The sequence below is a fragment of the Pseudopodoces humilis genome, chromosome 19 (assembly GCF_049639895.1).
Source record: "Pseudopodoces humilis isolate 2021_Gansu_Grassland_sample_001 chromosome 19, ASM4963989v1, whole genome shotgun sequence".
NCBI lineage: Eukaryota > Metazoa > Chordata > Aves > Passeriformes > Paridae > Pseudopodoces > Pseudopodoces humilis.
In genome coordinates this window covers 3,756,953-3,775,879 of record NC_142218.1, presented here as the reverse complement: position 1 = coordinate 3,775,879, position 18,927 = coordinate 3,756,953, and the positions used below count along the sequence as shown (strand labels likewise).

The 18,927-nt window shown below is 43.1% G+C and overlaps 1 protein-coding gene across 7 annotated transcripts in view; it reads right to left on the bottom strand.

The window, feature by feature from the left end:
* PTPRT (protein tyrosine phosphatase receptor type T) overlaps positions 1–18,927 on the bottom strand; it is a 436,478-nt gene that overhangs the window by 148,806 nt on the left and 268,745 nt on the right. For all 7 annotated transcript variants that reach the window (XM_088064391.1, XM_088064395.1, XM_088064397.1 and 4 more), the window contains exons 8-9: positions 3,080–3,376; positions 1,713–1,822 (exon numbers count right to left, since the gene is read on the bottom strand). In XM_088064391.1, coding sequence (XP_087920517.1) covers positions 1,713–1,822; positions 3,080–3,376 — 407 coding nt within the window. The remainder of the gene's footprint in view (positions 1–1,712; positions 1,823–3,079; positions 3,377–18,927) is intronic.

Genomic DNA, 18,927 nt, shown 5'->3' with positions numbered 1-18,927 from the left:
TGACTTCAGGGGCAAAGGCACTGTCATGATGCATCACAACCCTGCAGGCATTAAAGTGCCTCATGCAGCTGCTCAGACAGAAAAGCTACTCAGATTGCTGAAGTCCTTTCAACAAGCTAAGCCCAAGGCAATATTTTAGTAAGAAACTGCTTCTTTAAAAATTAAAAGGAGTTATTTTTGCATCATTTGCATCATTTGACTTGGGTTATTTTATAATACATTCTGTTATAGGTCACCTGTGTTGCCAGAAAGAAATGAACTCATAACTGATTCTTTTCAGATTAACTGCTTTAAAACACAGCCAGGTTTATTGCCTAATTCCTTACACAGACACCCTCAAAGACCATGAAATGATGAGGCTTGGTTCTCTTTCAGCACTGACAGATGATATGCACCCTGCACTCATAAGTGTCTCAACAGTGACCAACAATGACTCCAGACTTAGTCAAGGATTTCAGCCCGGCTGAAACACTAAATTAGAGGAGGAAATTCTGTTCATCTGTTTAGTGTTGTTGTATCAAACTCAGTCTGGCCTTTGTGAGCCAAATGACAACATAAAAGTTACAGGAGAAAGTGTCATGTGTTGCTCCTGCTGGAGTGTAAGATCTCAGTGATGTTAAACCAGCTTCATTTTTCCCTTTGGACTGTGACAGAGAGAGCCAGTGCTAGTAAGGACATCTGGGAGAGACACATCACAGGACATCCTGTCCCAAATGGAGAGGCTGGGTGGAACAGGAAAGGGGCAGAACCTCATCACTGGTGGGAGAGCTGCTTCTTGCACCTGTGGCTTTTCTAAAGTGAATTTGCACAAAATTTGTCCCCCTATGTCAAAAAATGCTGCACAAGCCGCTGTGAGGGGTTTTATGTCACCATAAAAACAAAATTATTTTTACTTTCTCTAATCTTACAGAGATAAATACCAAACCCATAAACTGACACACACTCACCAGCACTAGTGCACCACCTTCTGCTATTTAATCCGAGTGCCTTTACCTTCTCTTGTAGGACTGTATTTCATTTCACATGATCTCCTAAAGACTCCCTCCTCTTATATTCCTGTTCCACATATTTGGGTGTACATGACATTATAGAGAGTTTCACCAGGAGCACATGACAGAAGTAATACTTCCTTACCTTCACAAGAAGCACCACCTCTGATACACTCTAGAATCACATTTAATTGTTTATTTCTCATCCAGCACAGGCTGGTTCAGTGATCATCCCATATCCTGCTCTACACTTTTTTCGTCATTAGAAAAATTGTTGGGATGGACAAATATTATCACTGAAATGTTCAAAAAGAGGTAAGGGATTATGGTTCCACTCTGCTGGTATTGCCAGGAAGTGCTGTGACTGGTGAGAGGGAAAGAGGAATCATTACAGTGTGTAGGTATAAAACCTAGCAGTGTTTTACCTCAAGAAGAAAGAGAATGAAAACAGACCTTGGAGCAGCTGCAGAAGGAAACAGGGCACCTGAGACGCAGGGAAATCTGTGGCTCTCAATTTGCTACAAATATTGGAAGGAAATCTTGTACTTTTTTGAACTGGGAAATTTTTCAGTGGTAGCAACAGACTATCTTGAAGATTCTTATCTATTTTAATCAGGCTTCTTTTAGCACCTGCTGAGATCTCTCAGAGCTCAGGATTGGCTTAAACACACATGAAAAGGGCCCTGTGGCACGTATTCCTTGACAACAATCTGTTCTTCTCACCTCATAGAGTGTAATGATGCCATTTGTCTCATTTGGAGGCTTCCACTGAACGTAGATCTTCTCCTCAAAAGGTCCTCCTTGGATAGATTCCAAGGGAACAGGTCCAGGAACTGCAAGGGGAAAAACAGCCCCAACAAACTGTGTTAAAAACTCCACCAGCTCCAGCTGCACACACATGAGACACCAAAAGGCCACCAGACAGAAAGCTGAGTGTTAAAAAAAATAAATAAAATTAAAAATTAAAATCCCTCAAGGCACTACCATTACCAAGCTACAATCAATGTGAAAGGCTTATCTTTCAACTTTTGGTTCAAATAACAATACCCTAATGTAACCACTATGTGACAAATAAAATCAGAACCCATGAAAATATGATGCTAATTTCAGTATGATTTTATTCCAGTACAGCAAAGCAGCTGGGAATTTAATTTGTCCTTCTCCACCCACACAACTCTCCACCTAAAAGCCTAGAGCAGAACTCTCCACCTAAAAAGCCAGACTGCACCTTGGCATGGAGATACTATGGGGCTGCACACCTTTATCAATAGGAAAGATTGATTTGCTTAGTAAAGAAACAATGCAAGATTTATATTTCATCACAGCTACAAGGCCAGCTCAAAAATCCACCTACTCCAGCAAAATGTTAATGCCGTGAGAGATAACAAACTAAATGTACTTCCATGCCTGTCTGCTCATTTTTCTGAAATATCTGCCATCCTTTCATGTCTCCCCATGTGACATATGGGGCTGGAGGAGCCACATTCAGCTGAAGCTTAGGACAGCAACTTCTACAGCCCAGGCAGAGGAATTTAGTCCTTGGTCTGAAATAGCTCAGGTGGGATAACAATGCTTTGAAGCTTTCCATCAGTTCATCTACAAAACTGTTCTTTTATATCCACAACCATTCTTTTATACCCACAATTAATTTTGCTTCTGAGATCTCTATAAAATGTGATGGCCAGAAGATCACTATTAAGAAAAGCTACACTCTGGAAAGGAAGGAACTATTCATTTTTTTGGGGATGTTTTCTTTTGTCTGAAGGCACAAGAAAAATCAATAAACAGCAGGACTGAATTTTCCCATATGATAAAGGAAGCTGCTGGGTGGTTCCAAACTTGAATTAAACCTACAGCTCTTTAACAGTTGCTCAGACTGTTAAATGCCCAAGCACTTCAGGGACCTTTGCCCTTTCAAGAACATGGCTGTGAAATGGAAAACATTTAAATCTACAAGTCTTACACTCAAAACAGACACACTGTCCAGGGAAACTGCACCAATCCGGTGGAATAGAGGGTTACACTGTTATTTACAACTTGAAGATGAGTCTTCCTTCCAAACCCAACCAAGCCACCCCACCACAACTCACCATCCTCCTCGGTCTGCACCACCAGCTCCTCGCTTTCCATCTTGCCCTCGGGGTTGGAGAGGGCCAACCTCAGCCTGATGGTCATGAAGGGCCGGAGCCCTCGCAGGGTGTAGTGGGAGGAAGTTTGGATGAGCTCCTCTGCCTCGAATTTCTGCTGGTTGAAGACGTACTGGTAGTGCACGGTGAGGTTGTAGCTGTGGCAGCGCGTCACGGCGTAGCCGAAGGGCTCCCACTGCAGCGTCAGCTGCCGCGAGCGGATGTCGACCACCTCCACGTTCTGCGGCCCGTGCACGGGGTCTGGGGAGCGGGAGGAGAAATACAAACACGGTTTGAGATTGAAACGAGGCAGCCATCCGTGATCATGCTTCCTTCCCAACACTCCACAGGCCTGGGTGTTCTTGCTGTACAATGACTGGGAAATGAACATCTACAGCTGCATTCTGATTCCTGAGTTTCTCCTGGAAATCTCCTGATGCCCTGAGCTGTGGTCGTGCTCCTGATTCCTGTGAAATCTCACTGAACCCAACAGTGGCAACAGGATTCCATCAGGTAAGGGGTGGGTAAGCTGTGCTTTCTTCATTCTTACAAAAAAAATATTATAATAGTGGCTGACGGCCTTCTTGACAGTGTTTAATGACCTTGGTGAGTCCAGCCCTAAGTGAAGCAAACACACAGGAAATGGTCCCTGGGGAAGGAATGAATTCAAGTCTCTGAGCTTTGAATTCAGCTCCATGGCCCCTCCACCCTCCTGGCACCCCCAAACTCACTCTGCTCCCACTGAAGCCCCAGAGTGAAAGAATCAAGACTAAGGGCTCAACATCCCAGTGTCCTCTCATCTGTTAAACTCCTGGATGTTCTGGCAATGCGGTGACAGATCCTGCCACTCCTGAGTAGGTTTTCTGAGTCATCTCAACCTTGTGCCTATAAAACTTTAATTTCAGATCATCTCCAAGCCTTGGTCCCATCAAAGTTTCTTTGCTCTTTATTATTCTTTCTGCAGTATCTGGCTGAGGTACACTTTGAATATTCATGTGGAGGAATAATTTTCACCTGCTGTTCCTTAATTTATTTTTAACAGACTAACTCAAATGCTCTGACTACACTCTGCCCTTTATATAAAATATAAATGCATGTGCCACTAGACATGTGGATATAAAGAATGAAGGATGACTGAGCAAAATCAGTGTTTGAGATGTCAGACCATAAAAATTCTACAGATGTCAGTTTGTTTATCTGACATTTCTTCTTGTATTTGCTGTTTTGCTCAATCTGAACAAGGTAATCAGAAAATACATAATTTCACATGAAGTTTCTTAATTTATAGCACAATACAGAGTTCTTCCCACTTCTCATAGCCTCTCACGACTTCAACGTATGCAAAAAATGTTTTCATGAGAACAAAAAAGTTGGAAGGACTCCTGGATACCAGTCACACTTCTTTGAGAGATAATTAAAGTGAGAAAAAACCTTTCTAGTAATTCTTGAAAGTAAAGCATGCACCAGCCACCCTGACTTCAATCTAGTCATGCATAAGCAGAAAATACATTTTAACAACCTGCATATTCTGTATTACTTCTAAAAATCCCCTAAGGACTGGCAATGGGAAAGTATTCTACATCTTTTTATAGATATACACATGTGCAGACACTTTGGAAATGGGGTGGATATTAAGAGACCAGGGGTCTAAAGCTAGCAAATGGTTTAGGTTTCCCTATAAATCATGTCAATCCCTCAGCATCCAGAAAACACCTCTTAAAAATGAGTCTTTTATTCTGTGTCAAACAAAAAAAAAGATTAATTTAGAAATTAGGAATTTTTTATGCATGAATATACAGATATGTACTTAGCATGAGGTGCTAAGCATTAATTTTCTATAAATCCCTGAAATTTATGTTTCAGCAGATGAATTGTACAGATAAATTAGGTCAACAAAAGAATGGGTCTCTGAAAATATTCAGCTTCTGAAACAGCAAAGGCAATCCCAAGCCTCATTCTGAGATGTATCCAAAGGAAAGAAAAGCAAAAGCAAATGCAGATATTTGCCCTGCTGAGCTCTGCACAGCACTGAGCCCTCAGCTGCAGAGCCCAGCTCAGAACGTGGCTGAGATGGGGCAAAAACGTTTCACAGAAATGCAATAAGGCAGCTGAAAATGGCAATTCACCACCATGTTAATGTTATATTGCCTTTATTTTATTTTTTTAATTACAATTATTGGCTTTAAATCAGTAATTTCGTGGCGTGAATCAGCAATTAGACGGTGTTTGGTTAATGGATGTCAGATGTTCTGTGAGTAAGGAACAACCTGATCATCACCTCACCAAGTCATCTGCCTAAAGCTGGGTTAGGGAAGATTTCCTGCAGTTTTTAGCTTCCTTTCTTATCCTGTCCAAATTTGCCCTTTCCTTTCCTATCCGAAAATCTAAGTGTTAAAAGTTTCTTGCAACCAGCTTCTAACCCTGCTCAAAACTTTGCTGGAAATGCTGTAAGCTCCATCACACACACAGAGCTTGAAACAATCTCTGGATGGAAGAACCAGCCCGTGAAGCACAGAGGGGTTTGGTTACAAAGCAAGAAGGTAAAACCCATAGTGCAGACCCCACTACACCACATCTTTCCCAAGAACCATCTGTTCCCAGGCTGGCAGTCCTAAGCCAGCTCTCAAATACCCATGTCCTGAGCTGTCCCTGGCTGTAAGTGTTTGACATCTGGTGGCTGTTGAGATCTTTAAGCAGAGGGAGAATAAGTAAGTAAAAACTACTTAAATTTTAGGTTTCAGGAAGAAACCAAACTGGAATTAAATAAACAAATAGAAGCTGGCCCTGGAAAGCTTAATATTCTCTCCAGTTTTCTTTTGTGTCTCAATCTCCTTTTTTTCTGAATACTGAGGCTATATAATTTTGAAAATGTTCTCCTGTTGCCACACTGATTTCCTCTGCAGCAGAAGCCTCCTTTTCCAGGATGAGATTTTGTATTGTTGTTTTTAAAGGGCAGTGGTCCTACTGTCCTCTCTGTATAATTCCTTCTGCCTGTTAGCTCTGTGAGTATTCAGTCTCAAAAGGTCTGCAGCACCTATTCATGGGATCTGACATCACCTTTTTCATAATGTTTTCTTCCAAGAGATAAGGAAAATTTATAATCCACGTACAATTCTCTGGTAGTGTTGATATTTGAAACTGGACAAATGTCTTCATTTCTGTATTCTCAAATGATAGCTTCCAAATAATGCAAGAAAATATTTGAGAAGTAGTAACTTTGCACTTGGGAAATGGAATAAAAGCTGCTAATAAGTGTCTCAGCATCAACCATACAAAGATACCCACCAAACCAAGATATAGACTAGGCCAATTTGAATACTTAAGAGATCAGATAACTGTGTGAACTGTATACCCTGAAGTAAAATTTTCTATGTGTCCTAAGAGCTTGGGGGGGAAAAAATAGGAAATTCTTAAGAAGCTTAAGCAATGAAACAGCTGCCACAGATCTACTGAAACGAGTCCTGAACCCACACAAGGAAAATTGCAGTCTCTGGGATTTTCACTGTGCAAATGCTGTATTTTCATTTCAGCCTGGCTGAACCATTAATTACATTTTGAACGTTCACATCAAAGTCAAGGACTGAACAGTGCTTTTAATACCTCATCACCCATTGATGCTTTGCTACCTTTCATTACTCTGGTGGGCTTTAGCAAATACTCAGCAGCCAGGAACCTTTCTGGGATCCTTGGGATGTGCAGGTCTGGAGGGGTCTGGAGCTCAAGTGCTATGAGGAGGGGCTGAAGGATCTGGGAAAGGGGCTCAGCCTGGAGAAAAGGAGGCTCAGAGGGCCCTTCTGGCTCTGCGCAATCCCTGCCAGGAGGGGACAGCCGGGGGGGTCGGGCTCTGCTCCCAGGGAACAGCGACAGGAGGAGAGGGAACGGCCTCAGGCTGGGCCAGGGGAGGTTTAGATTGGATATGAGGAAAAATTCTTCACAGAAAGGATGGCCAGGTGTTAGAACAGGCTGCCCAGGGAACTTGTGGAGTCACAGTCCCTGGAGGGATTTAAAACACATGTAGGCGTAGAGCACTTGGGATATGGTTTCCTCTGGGGATTGGCAGTGCTGGGCTAACACTTAGACTCGATCTTAAAGGGCTTTCCCACCTAAATGATTTGATGATTCTGTGTGGCCTGAATGAAACAAACTTTCAGTGGAATTCCTTCAGTGGAATCTTGTTCTCAGTCCGGGTAAAAAGACATTGTTGAGCAAACAATGCCCAGAAACTTCTTTTTCTGCCATCAGAATTTCACAGAAAAGCTGACTTTTAAGGCCAGTTTTGCTCATTCCTTATTGTGTGTCACACAGCTCATTTTGTTCTCTGCCATCCTCTCGCTCAAGGTGAGGCATAGAAAAGAAAAGGTTGGTTTAGATTATCAATAACAATTGTCACAGCTCTGTAACCCTCCATCAGGGGAGGAACAGAGAGGAAAGGAAGCCATGGAGGGACACTGGGGTTTGAACACAGAGCTGGAGTGGAGGAGTGAAGTTAAACACAGACAATCAGCTGCTGCCCCCGGGTTAAGTACCTGCTGCAGGAGCCTAATTGCAAGAAATTGCTGCTGTCAGTAGAGACACCACAGCGGGTGGAGATGTCCCTCCCCATCTGGGGCCCTGTGCCTGTGTCCCCTGACCCCATGGAGAGCAGCAGGCAGAGTTTATTAGCAGTGCACTGATTAAATTCTGTTTCCCAGCAGCAGGTTACAGAGACTGAGAATGCACAAAGGGAAGAAAAAGGAGCGTGGCATGAGCAGCAGCTTTGTGTGAATCCTGAACTGATGCTTTCAGATACAGAAAGAGAAAACAGGTGTAACCATGAATTCTGCCTTCCCCTCTGCACACCCACACTGAGGTCATCAGTCAGTCAGTCACTCCAACCAGCACAGGCCATCCAGAATCTGGAAACCTCAGGAAAGTCCCCAGCCCTTCCTCTAGACAGACTGGGAGGAGATAAAGAGAAACTTGGGTGCACTGGAAGATGGTAATGCCACCAAAACCTGTGTTCTCCAACTATCAGCACAGTACAGCCTCTCTCTGTAGCCCAGGAAAAATTGAAATTAATTTTTATTTACAAAATATAAATTTGTCAGCATCACAGAGTGGTGGAGAAACTCACAGAATATTCCAGTCCCACAATACATTGAAACAGTGGCCATTTTTCAAGCAACAGCAACAAAACTCATAAGCACAGAATCTCTGAAAGGCTTGGGTTGTCAGGGTCCTTGAGGATAAGCTCGTTCCAACCCCCCTGCCATGAGCAGGGACACCTGGAGCTGCAAGCCCCACCAAACCTCTCCTGGAACCAGCAGTGGGAAGGTTTCCTTTGTGATTTTCAAAGACAGTGTTCTTGGTCTACAGGAGGAACACCAAACAGAAATGTGTCCAACAATGATTTTTTTCAGGGTGTAAGATAAAAGCTGAAGCCCTCTCTCTCCCCACTTTATTCCTTATTCCTCATCTTCCTCTCTTAATTTCCACAGGATGAAACACCTACTATTAAAAAAAAAAGCAGCAAGGCAAACAGAGCGAAAATAATCCAGAGGTTTACCTTAAATGCAAAATTCCCAGGTGTGTGGCTGTTCAGGGTAAACCCAGCCCCTCCACAGTGTGTGCTGCTCATCTCTTGGAAGAGATCCTGTCCCACAAACACCTTCCACAGCCCTGTCCTGTGGACAGACCTCCCTGAGTGAGGGACAGCCCATGTGCAATGTGTCCTTCTGTGGCAGTTCCCCTGTTGAGCCTCGGCCCTCACAGCTCCTGCCCATCCCATTTCAGTGCCTCTGAGCCAAAATGTGCCATAAATACAGACGTGACAGATGAAAATACTGATTAAACAGAGTTCTCCAGTCCTGCAGTGCTGTGGAACTGTTTTGGCTTTGCCCTTCTCTGAGGAAGGAACATCCCCCTAATATCTGGATCTAATTTTTGCTTTCTTTTAAACCACTTCAGATATCATCACTGGTCCACCGGGTGCAGACAGAGATGAAAGTGAGCAATTATACAGAAAGGGGTGTTCTGAAAGACTTGCAACAGAGAAAAGAGAAGAAAGGAGTGAGACTGACACAAAAATCACCAGAGATTTTTGATTTTTGAAGGCCTCACACAACCTGTTTGTGAGGCCTTCAATCACTACAGCCCAAACCATGTACAAAGAAACAGGTGTCATTACAGCTGATAAACTAAATCAGGCTATTTTAGGGCATTCTCTGAGCAATAAAGAAGGTGGATTGCCACCACACTATTATAAAAGAAATAGGAAATAAGTTAAATAAATGGATTATGTGGTTAGGTGAGCCAGGGACTGAGCTCTCTTCACAACTCACATATTCATTTCAATTCAGTTAACTGCAAATACTCTTCATTATTTTATTGAGCTGGTTTTGTTTCAGTTGCAAATTTTACTTAGAGTTCTGCACTGAAAGATATTTTCTACTTGAAAATATAAATAAAAAGGAAATATATAAAAAAATATATAAAATATATATAAAAAAAGAAAATATTTGATACATTACAAATCCCATAAAACACTCTCTAATCTCAGACTTTTACTTTGTTAAACACAACCAAACAAAACAAGTTTAAAACAACCCCAATGCCCTTAAATGGATCAAGCTGGACCTCTCCCCTTGTTACAAAATGTGCCTGTCACACTCCCAGACCAAATCCAGGTGCTGGCCAAGGGCACAGGGAAAGCAGAGGCTGTGCAGGACCTGAGCTGCCAGCAAAGCCTTCCCAACACCTGCCCCAGCACTGCTACAGCCAGAGCTCAGCTGCCAAAACTCCACTTGTAAACAACTTCAAGATAATTAAGCACTGCTTTTTAAAAAAGGTTTATTAGCATCTATTTAAAGGAAATTTATTTCATAATATTATGAAATGGCAAAATGAGAGCTTGCTTTCTTTTATACCCCAAACCTGTTGTTCCTTAACACACTTAAAAAATAACAATTTAAAAGAACAATAAAGGGTAATTACTGATTTTATTAAAAATATCTATCATGGATACACATAGCAATGGCAATCCATGGCTGGGAACAAAATGTACATTACTGAGCATTTTGATGATTAAATACAATAGCATAATTAAATATGCTAATGAAAGAGAGATTAGAAAGCAGGTAAACCGCTTGTATTTTGCCAAACAAAAGTAAAAAATCAGATTTTAAAAATTTATTTCATTATACATCAATAAAATATTTAACTGTTTGTTTTACTAACACATACATGAATTTATTTTTATTACCTCTTCTTCTGTGTGCTTTGCTGTTATCCTCAAATGGACTAAGTAGAGGAGACTCAGAGTAATACAGAAGCTAGATACTGACAAAACATAAATTATCTCTATAAAAATAAATAAGGTAATCAAAATAGTGACTAAAAGAGAGGCTTCCTCTCCACAGGCACCGGGCTCTTCAATTATTCTGAGCAGCAGAAAAAAGCATTCTTCTTCTTCAAGACATGTTTTCTCTCATTTGTAGCTGTGGGTTTTTTTAATGTCTGTACAATCTGCAAGAGAAATCCTCACTGTTCCTTCACAATCATGTTCTTCAACAACAAACATTTTTAAAAGTGAAAATATTTCATTCAAACAGTGGCTGTGAGAGCACTACTGGAAGAGCCAAATTGTCCTAAAGCTCTTGAGGTCTCAACAGCCCACCAAGGGAGGTGATCCAGCACCTCTGGGTGCTGTGTCCTGCCCTGGAGGCACCTCTGGGTGCTGTGTCCAGCCCTGGAGGCACCTCTGGGTGCTGTGTCCTGCCCTGGAGGCACCTCTGGGTGCTGTGCCCAGCCCTGGAGGCACCTCTGGGTGCTGTGCCCAGCCCTGGCTCCTCAGCACAGCAGGGACAGGAGCTGCTGGAGCTGAGGAAGGGCCTGGAGCATCTCGGTGCTCAGGAAAGGTTGAGGGAGCTGGGGCTGTTCAGCCTGGAGAGGAGCCCCAGCTGAGAGGGGCCCTCGGCCCTGGATGTCCCTGGGTGTCCCTGCATGTCCCTGGGTGTCCTTGGGTGTCCCTGTCCATCCCTGTCCATCCCTGGGCACAAGGAGGGGCAGAGCAGGCCCAGGCTCTGCCCCAGGCCCAGGCTCTGCCCCAGGCTCTCCCCCAAGCTCTGCTCCAGGCCCAGGCTCTGCCCCAGGCCCAGCAATGGCACCAGAGCCCCGGGCAGGGGCTGAGCCCAGCAATTCCCCCTGCACAGGAGCACAACTTCTGCCCTGGGCAGTGCCCAGAGAGGCTGTGGAGTCTCCTCCTGGGGATATTCCAGAGCCATCTGGACTCAATCCTGTGCCCTGGGCTCTGGGATGGCCCTGCCTGAGCAGGGAGGTGGCACCAGATGACCCCACCGTGGTCCCTTCCAGCCTGACCCATTCTGGGATTTATTAAAGAATGCACATAAACAGTTCAGAAGAATAAATCATAATAGATTAAAAAAAAAGAAACAACAACAACAAAACAACCAACCAAACTCTGAAATTACTGGAAAGCATTGCAGAGAAAAGGAATACAAAGGATGAAAAATTCCTCTGTACATCACAGACAAGGTAGGAAAACACTCAACAGACCCCAGCCTGCATTCTCACTGTGTCTAATGGAAGCACTAACCCCTGGCTTTCATTATACTTCCCAAAAGAACACAAAAATAAAAAGACAGTGCCAAGCTTTCAACACTCAATTAAGATTTAGGATGTCACTCAAAGGAGGCAGAAAGCTGTTCTTGTCTGGTGATACTCAGCGAGTAGATCTGCCTCATTCATTGTTTATGTTCCCAATCAGGGCACACTATCTGTATTAAAGAGAACAAGACCACCTAATGGAAACCTTACAGCCTGGGGAAGTGCGAGGTACCAGTGTGCTCATCAGAATAAATTCTCCTATGAGAGCAGTTTATTGATTTGTGTATTTGACTCTCTTTGGGATTATTGTTCAATTACTTTTATCCTCCGAGATGAAAGCAGCTGAGTGTAACATCAAAAGCAGATAAAAAGTCGCATGTTTCAAATTTTCTCTCAAATCTCCATAACATCCATTAAAGATACAATTTTCAAGAGGGCCCTCTGAGAGCAACAGCAGAGGGTAACTCCATCAGACATACAGCTCTCATCTGTATTTTCACTAATTATTCTGGCTGAAGCATATTCCCTGTAAAACACATTATTTGTCCTTGAGAAGTGACAGTCTGCAGAAACTGTCTCCTCTTTATCAGGTGAGCTGCTCACTAATTTTTGTTATGCTTAGTGATTCATCACCACTTAAAATTGCAAACACACAATTTCCACCTCTAACTTGTAGCCCTGTTGAGGTTAAAACATGGTGTTGGTAGTGGTGGTGAAGAGATGGTGAACATCTCATTTTGCTGGTTTGCATTCATTCCTCACTAAAGGTTATTCATGCTCTGCTTGCAATAAAAAACAAAAAAAAAAGGTATTTTTGATTGCTAACCCTCTTTGGGACACAGACTCACACCATTTTTGGTTTGCTGCATGTCACAAGCAGTGCAGCACCTGGAATCAGGCTCTTGCTCCCTTTTTGAGGAGCAGGTGTAGCCAGCAGTTGCCTGGTGCTCCTCTCACTCACAAGGTGAGCTTTGCTGTGCAGTCATCAGGCAAAACTGGCCTCAGCTCCTCAAACATGAAAATACACACTACTGCAAGCTTAGAATCCCAGCAGGATAATTTTAAGATGTTTAGTGCACTGGGATAATGGTTCCTGTGCTCTGTGTGGCAGGGACATTCAGGCCACAGCTCAGCTTGCAAACACTGCCCTCAGTGAGCACAGCCCTCAGTCTCAAAACTCATCAGGGGTGACCTCAGTCACTCAAAACTCATCAGGGGTGACCACAGCCACTGCCAGCATGAACGTGAGCTTTGGTAAAGCTCAACATGAAGTAAAATGATGAATTTAAATAAATAATTGCACTCCCAGTTTGCATTTTTGACCAGTTGCTGCTTATTGGGCTCTGAGAGGAACTATCCTGACACAAACAGGTCAGAGGGGCAATCCAGCTGCTCTCTGCACTCCTGGGGCATCCCTGCATTCTTCCCTGCACTGATGTGAGCAAGGCTGTGCTTGGGACATCAGGGGCATCAGGGTTAGCCAGAGATGGGACCAGAAAATCACTCTGAGATGGGACCAGAAAGCCACTCTGAGATGGGACCGGAAAGCCACCAGGCAGAGATGGAGCACAGGAGTTCCAGCCCATTGCAGCTGGATCTTTACTGCATTTGAACCATTCATCTGCTCTGGAACTACTTTTGTCTTTGTCACAGAGTGTTGTAAAAATCTTTGCAAAGCTGTTTCCAACCAGCCTGTAAAGCACATTGGTTTTCTTTCAGTGATGCAATTACAAGGGGAAGGCAGTCATGAATATTAGTGAACTTTGAAATATTGTTTCTAGGGGGCAATAGATTTTACCCAAAGGGATATTAGTGCTCCACCTCAACATTACAAAAAAATCACTTTAAAACTTACAGCAACACATTTCAAGTCCATTACCATGCGTTTTCAAATGTCATGCCTTGAATGTGACAGTCAAATTCCTGAATCAATCAACCAAATGGAATTATTTCACTCAGAAATTATGTGAAGAGAAAGTAGAAAAAAGCAGTAAAAATGTAGAATAACTTTATGCTGTAACTTAAGCAACTAAACAGGCTTCTAGGTGAAATAAGGAGCGACACACTCTGTGTGTCTGCTTTAAAGGATGATGAACTGCACAACACACTGGGGATTTTTTTTCTGTAGTAGAACAAGGTTTAGGGTTTTAATTTGTGATCTGTCCCACAAATAGTGCCTGGGATATTTGCAGGGAGCACCAGGTGCCTGGGCACAGCTCACTAGCTGGGTACCCACCACATACAAGGGGCAAATCCAGCATGTGCCAACTGCAGTGTGTCTGCTGCCTTAGCCTGAATCTCCATTTGCGCTGTGTGCTCTTCCTCAGCTAAATCTTCCAATATCTTCATGAGTCTATATGGAAAACAGGCCAAGCCTGGCTACTCCAGTTAGAAATCCTGCTCTTGAGCATCCTTGTAAGGCAGTTTGAGCATCCTTGTACACCAGTTTAACTCACATCAATAGCACGGCACATTCTGCCCTCTGCACTGAAGAAAATGAGAGTTTTGGGAGCCTTTCTGTCCTGGCTGACATCCCATTATCCCAACAAGGCATATTTAACATAGGCACAAGATGTATGGCACTGGTGGCTTTCAGACACAAAAATGAACGAATTCAGCGAATTACACTGCCTCTCATCTCTGCTCTGGTGTTCATGTTCGTGCCTTCTGTTTGTTTTACCCTCCAGCACCTCCAGACAGGAAAGATCTTTTTCCTGGAGCTGCAGAGAAGAGGTGGTGTTTCTATGTGGAAGACAGACAGAGTATAAGATCAATCAGGATCAAGAATCATAAATTTCATTTCTTCTCCCAATGCTCTCACAATTTCAGGGGGGTGATAGGTAATTAATCCACATCAGCCAGTGCTGGTGAAGCACCTTGTCCAAAAGCAAACATGATATAATCCAGTGATCAGATCCTGGGGGAAAATGGCTGATGGATGGGGAAAGAGCTGTCTACCTTTATTTTCTTATTTCCATTGGAAAACGAAGGCCAAATATCAACCAATAAAGTATAAAAAATACACTCTTGTATTTCCAAATGCCAGCAAAAAATAATCTCCTGATTTAAGTGTAGCTAAAAAAATAATAAAACCTATTTAGTTTTCAAACTGAACCTAAGTAGTTGTATGAAAAGAAGACTTTATGTAATAATGGGTAGCAATATGAGGCAATGAGATTTGATAGTGTCAGAGAGAGTTCTCAGTTGTATGAATTGACATGCGAATATAAAAAGATACCTGAGCAAACCCCTTGAAGTAAGTTACAATTCACAGCAGGTGCATCAGGCACAGCTCAGACACCCAGAGTGAACTAAGTTCTGATGAACTTTTTTCTGGCTTCTTGTTCCACATTAGAACCCTCCATTTTTGATGCATGCAGGGCTTTGTGATGCTGCAGGGGGAAAGCCAGAGGCTCCCATCCCCAAATATACCAGAAAGGAAACCATGGGGCCCAAGACGCTCATTTAAAATGAGAACCAAAATTTATTTATTTGGCTCAGAAGATTACATTTGTCATTACACTGACACAGATAAGACTTATGTTAAATAACCATTTTGAGCATCAACTATTTGGAAATTAAAACAAAACAGAAAGAGTATTCTCTCTCACACTGGGACCATAATGGGAATGTCAGAGTGTGATTTTCACACTTTGTACTCACGACTGTGCTGCCTGGGTGTGATAAAGATGATACCAGGAATGTGTATTTAATAGGAGCCAACTGGTCACATTAGAGTTAATTAAGGAGTTAAAAATCCTGAGAACAGTTCTGAGTTATAGATTACCCACAGAGCACAAATCTCTTTATACACTCCCATAGCAACTTCTGCACAAGTTAATGTTGTTATACAGGGAGCAGCATAAGGAGATTTCTGTCCCAACTCAGAGCAGTTTAACTTCAATTTTTGTCGAAGGTATTACTGCAACAAGACTTGCAGTTGGCTGGGACAAATTCATCAGAGTCAGTTTGAATCAGCCATGCCCTCGCAGGCTGCCTCATCAGAGGAATGTGACCAACCTCAGGAGAGCAAAGCAACAAACCTGGCACCACGCAGGGTCTCCCATCTTACTGAATTCCTTCAAACCATCCATGTGAGGGGCTATACATTAATAAATAACTTAATAATACTGGGAGCACCCTCGTGCTGACCCCACAAACAAAGGGGGCCTGTGTCAGATGTGGTAAAAGAAATGTTGTAGAGTATTAGAATCACTGAATCATTAAGGTTGGAAAAACTCTCTAAGATCATTGAGTCCAAGTGTTGACCCAGCATGGCCAAACTCACCACTAAAACATGTCCCCAGGTACCACATCTAAGCTCAGGTTCATGCAGAATTCCAAGTTTTAGATGGCCTGACATCCTTGCAGTTTAGTCTCAGAATGTGTGAAATCCTTTTTTTACAAGCTCATGCATAAATATATCAATTAACATTACTGTTTAATCCATTCTTATCTAAAGTAAAGTGGCATGAAAATGTAGCACTGGAACCACAACAGATTTTGGGGATAATTTGGTGAAACTACAAAGCCATGAAGAGTTTCCCCACTGTCAAAGCAAACACATATTTGATCACTTTCTAAAAGGAAAGTTCCTTCCTTTCTGTTCCTTCCCAAAGGAAAATTTTAATCTCCAGGAATGAGGGTGCAAAGCAACGTGCTTGTCACCTCTCCAGCCTGCTTTATTCTTATACCAGCCTAGCTCTCAAATGCAGGGACTGTGCATCCTTAGCAGTGCAGCCACTGAAACTCCATAAATGCTGCAAATGTCACTGAATAAATTAATCAAATACTGGGCTGGCTATTTCCTGTTGGATCCCATTCTGTTCTGGGATATGCATCCAACAGACAATTTAAAACTAGCTTGAGCATTTCTTCACAAACAGGAGGCAATATCATCAAACTGCTAAAAACCAGTGTACTGTGTGTGTACAGTCCCTCAGCCAGAAAAAAAAGGAAGGTATGAAGAAAGAAGAAACAGAAATTAAGAACCAGAAATTAAGAACCAGAAATTTTCATCTGCAGGGGTAATACTCTTGTGAGGATAATCCTCCTGTCCAGGATGTGACAAATCCAACTTGCTAGGAGATGGCTTTGAGACGTGAAATAAAGCTGCATTCAGCTGCACTGGACAGCACATGTCTGGTGCTTCTATTATAAGCAGAAATTAATACCCAGGTAGAAATAACCCTAAATCAGCCTTATTTAGTTCATCAGCTGAAATGCCAGCCTTCACATAAGAATACATTTTTGGCATTTCCAATCTTACACTTCCTTGTGATAAAAAGCCAGACTTGTCACTTAATCCTGGGCTGCTGCTGGGGCAGGGAGGGAAGTTGAGAGTGGAGCTTGTATCTGACTGCTCAGTGTGTCCTCTGCCAGCACAAGGGGAGATGTTCTGCCCAGCACAGGGATATTCCTGGCCAGCCCAGGTGCTGGGAGGGAGAAGGAGCACTCTGTGACCACTGCACCCAGCTTGGAGGCTCCCAGCACATGAAGACTTAGACCTCTTGTTATAAGTGCAGAGGAGGCCACAGAGGCCCAAGGACTGGAGCCAGGCTGGGAGAGCTGGGGGTGTTCACCTGGAGAAGAGAAGGCTCCAGGGAGACCTCAGAGCCCCTTCCAGTGCCTAAAGAAATCCTTCCCTGTGAGGATGTGAGGCCCTGACACAGGGTGCCCAGAGCAGCTGCCCCTGGATCCCTGGAAGTGTCCAAGGCCAGGCTGGATGGGGCATGGAGCAAACTGGGATAGTGGAGATATCCCTGCCATGGCAGGGGGTGGAACTGGATGTGCTTTAAGGTCCCATCCAACCCCAACCATTCCATGATTCTATGTTTGATGATAGAAACCTGTGGATGTGCAGTGGGCCCCTCTGACAGCAGGGAGATTACAGGTATTAAGAACAGCTTGGCATTGCTTAGTACGGAGGTATTTTCTGAGCAGGCAATTAATCCAGCTGCATTTAAACAATAATAATAACTAAAAAGACTGCTGCATTTAAAGAGTTATTCTGAACTGAGAAAACAGCTTGGATTTCGATGAGACTTTAAAAAATGTCTGCTGGGGGTATTAACCAGACTGCTGTAATCCTGACACTGCTGTATGTTCAGATTACACTGAGAGCCCTGGCTGGGTTAGGAGCTACATTTTTATAGGCTTGACAATGTGTCTGAGAAGCTGTTTTATTTGTATTTTCTCCCACATAATGCCTCTATTAAAATCCTTTAAGGGTCTTTTCTTAGTGTCAGGCTGATCAGATAAAAATGCTGTTAAAGGAGTGCTGACCCTGTCCCTCCCCCTGTGCTCTCCTCACACTTCCCTTGGGCATAGAACTGTTTTGCTTTATTTTTGTTTGAGCTAAAATGCAAGCACATCCTGGAAAAGGGCAATTATTGGGCTAAATGTAGGGCATTGATTTTGTTCAGAGCAAACTCTTATCTGTCCTCCACTACCCCAACAAGTGTCTCTAGCATTTGGAAATGCACATTTGTTCAAATATGTACATTCCCATAAGAGCTAACCATCCATGGCCTTAATGGCACCGCACTGCTGACTTCAACACCCTGGCGGAAGGAGGACATGAGCGTGAAATTAGAATTAAACAGCTGGTCATAAATTCTATCTAGACCCTTCATAAACACATGTTGCTGGAGTGCATTGCAGCCAGAGCTCAGCTGCAGGAATTTCAATATCTCTTGGTCGGGTTAAGGGAATGACTGGGGAATTACAGTTGGCATCGCTGTCCTCTCTTCCCCCAGCTCAATTTCCAGCCACATTCCTGAGGACTCCCCATGTGCCTAACCTAATCATTATTATGGTTGTGGCATATTCTACATTGCTCTAAGTCATTTTCCAGCCTTAGAAATTGGAGATTTTGGGGTTGTTGTTACTGGGTTTTCATTATTATTGTTGTTTTTCCTGTGATTATTATTATTGTTTTCTGCCAATATGAAATGGTGTAGAGAGCAAACCCCTCCGGATGGCCAGGGAATCAGATCGTCCCCATCACACAGAGATTCCTTGTGAGTACCCACAGCTGATTCTCCTAAATCATGAGAAAAATGGACAATCCTCACAGAATGGTTCTGAGTGCCTTCACTTTAACCAGACACACTTCACTTTGCAGTCCTGACACTCTTGAGTTTTAAATTTCACGGGAGATTTTCTGAAGATGAAGAGGGAAGAGAAAGTGGCTGTATCTGTAAATC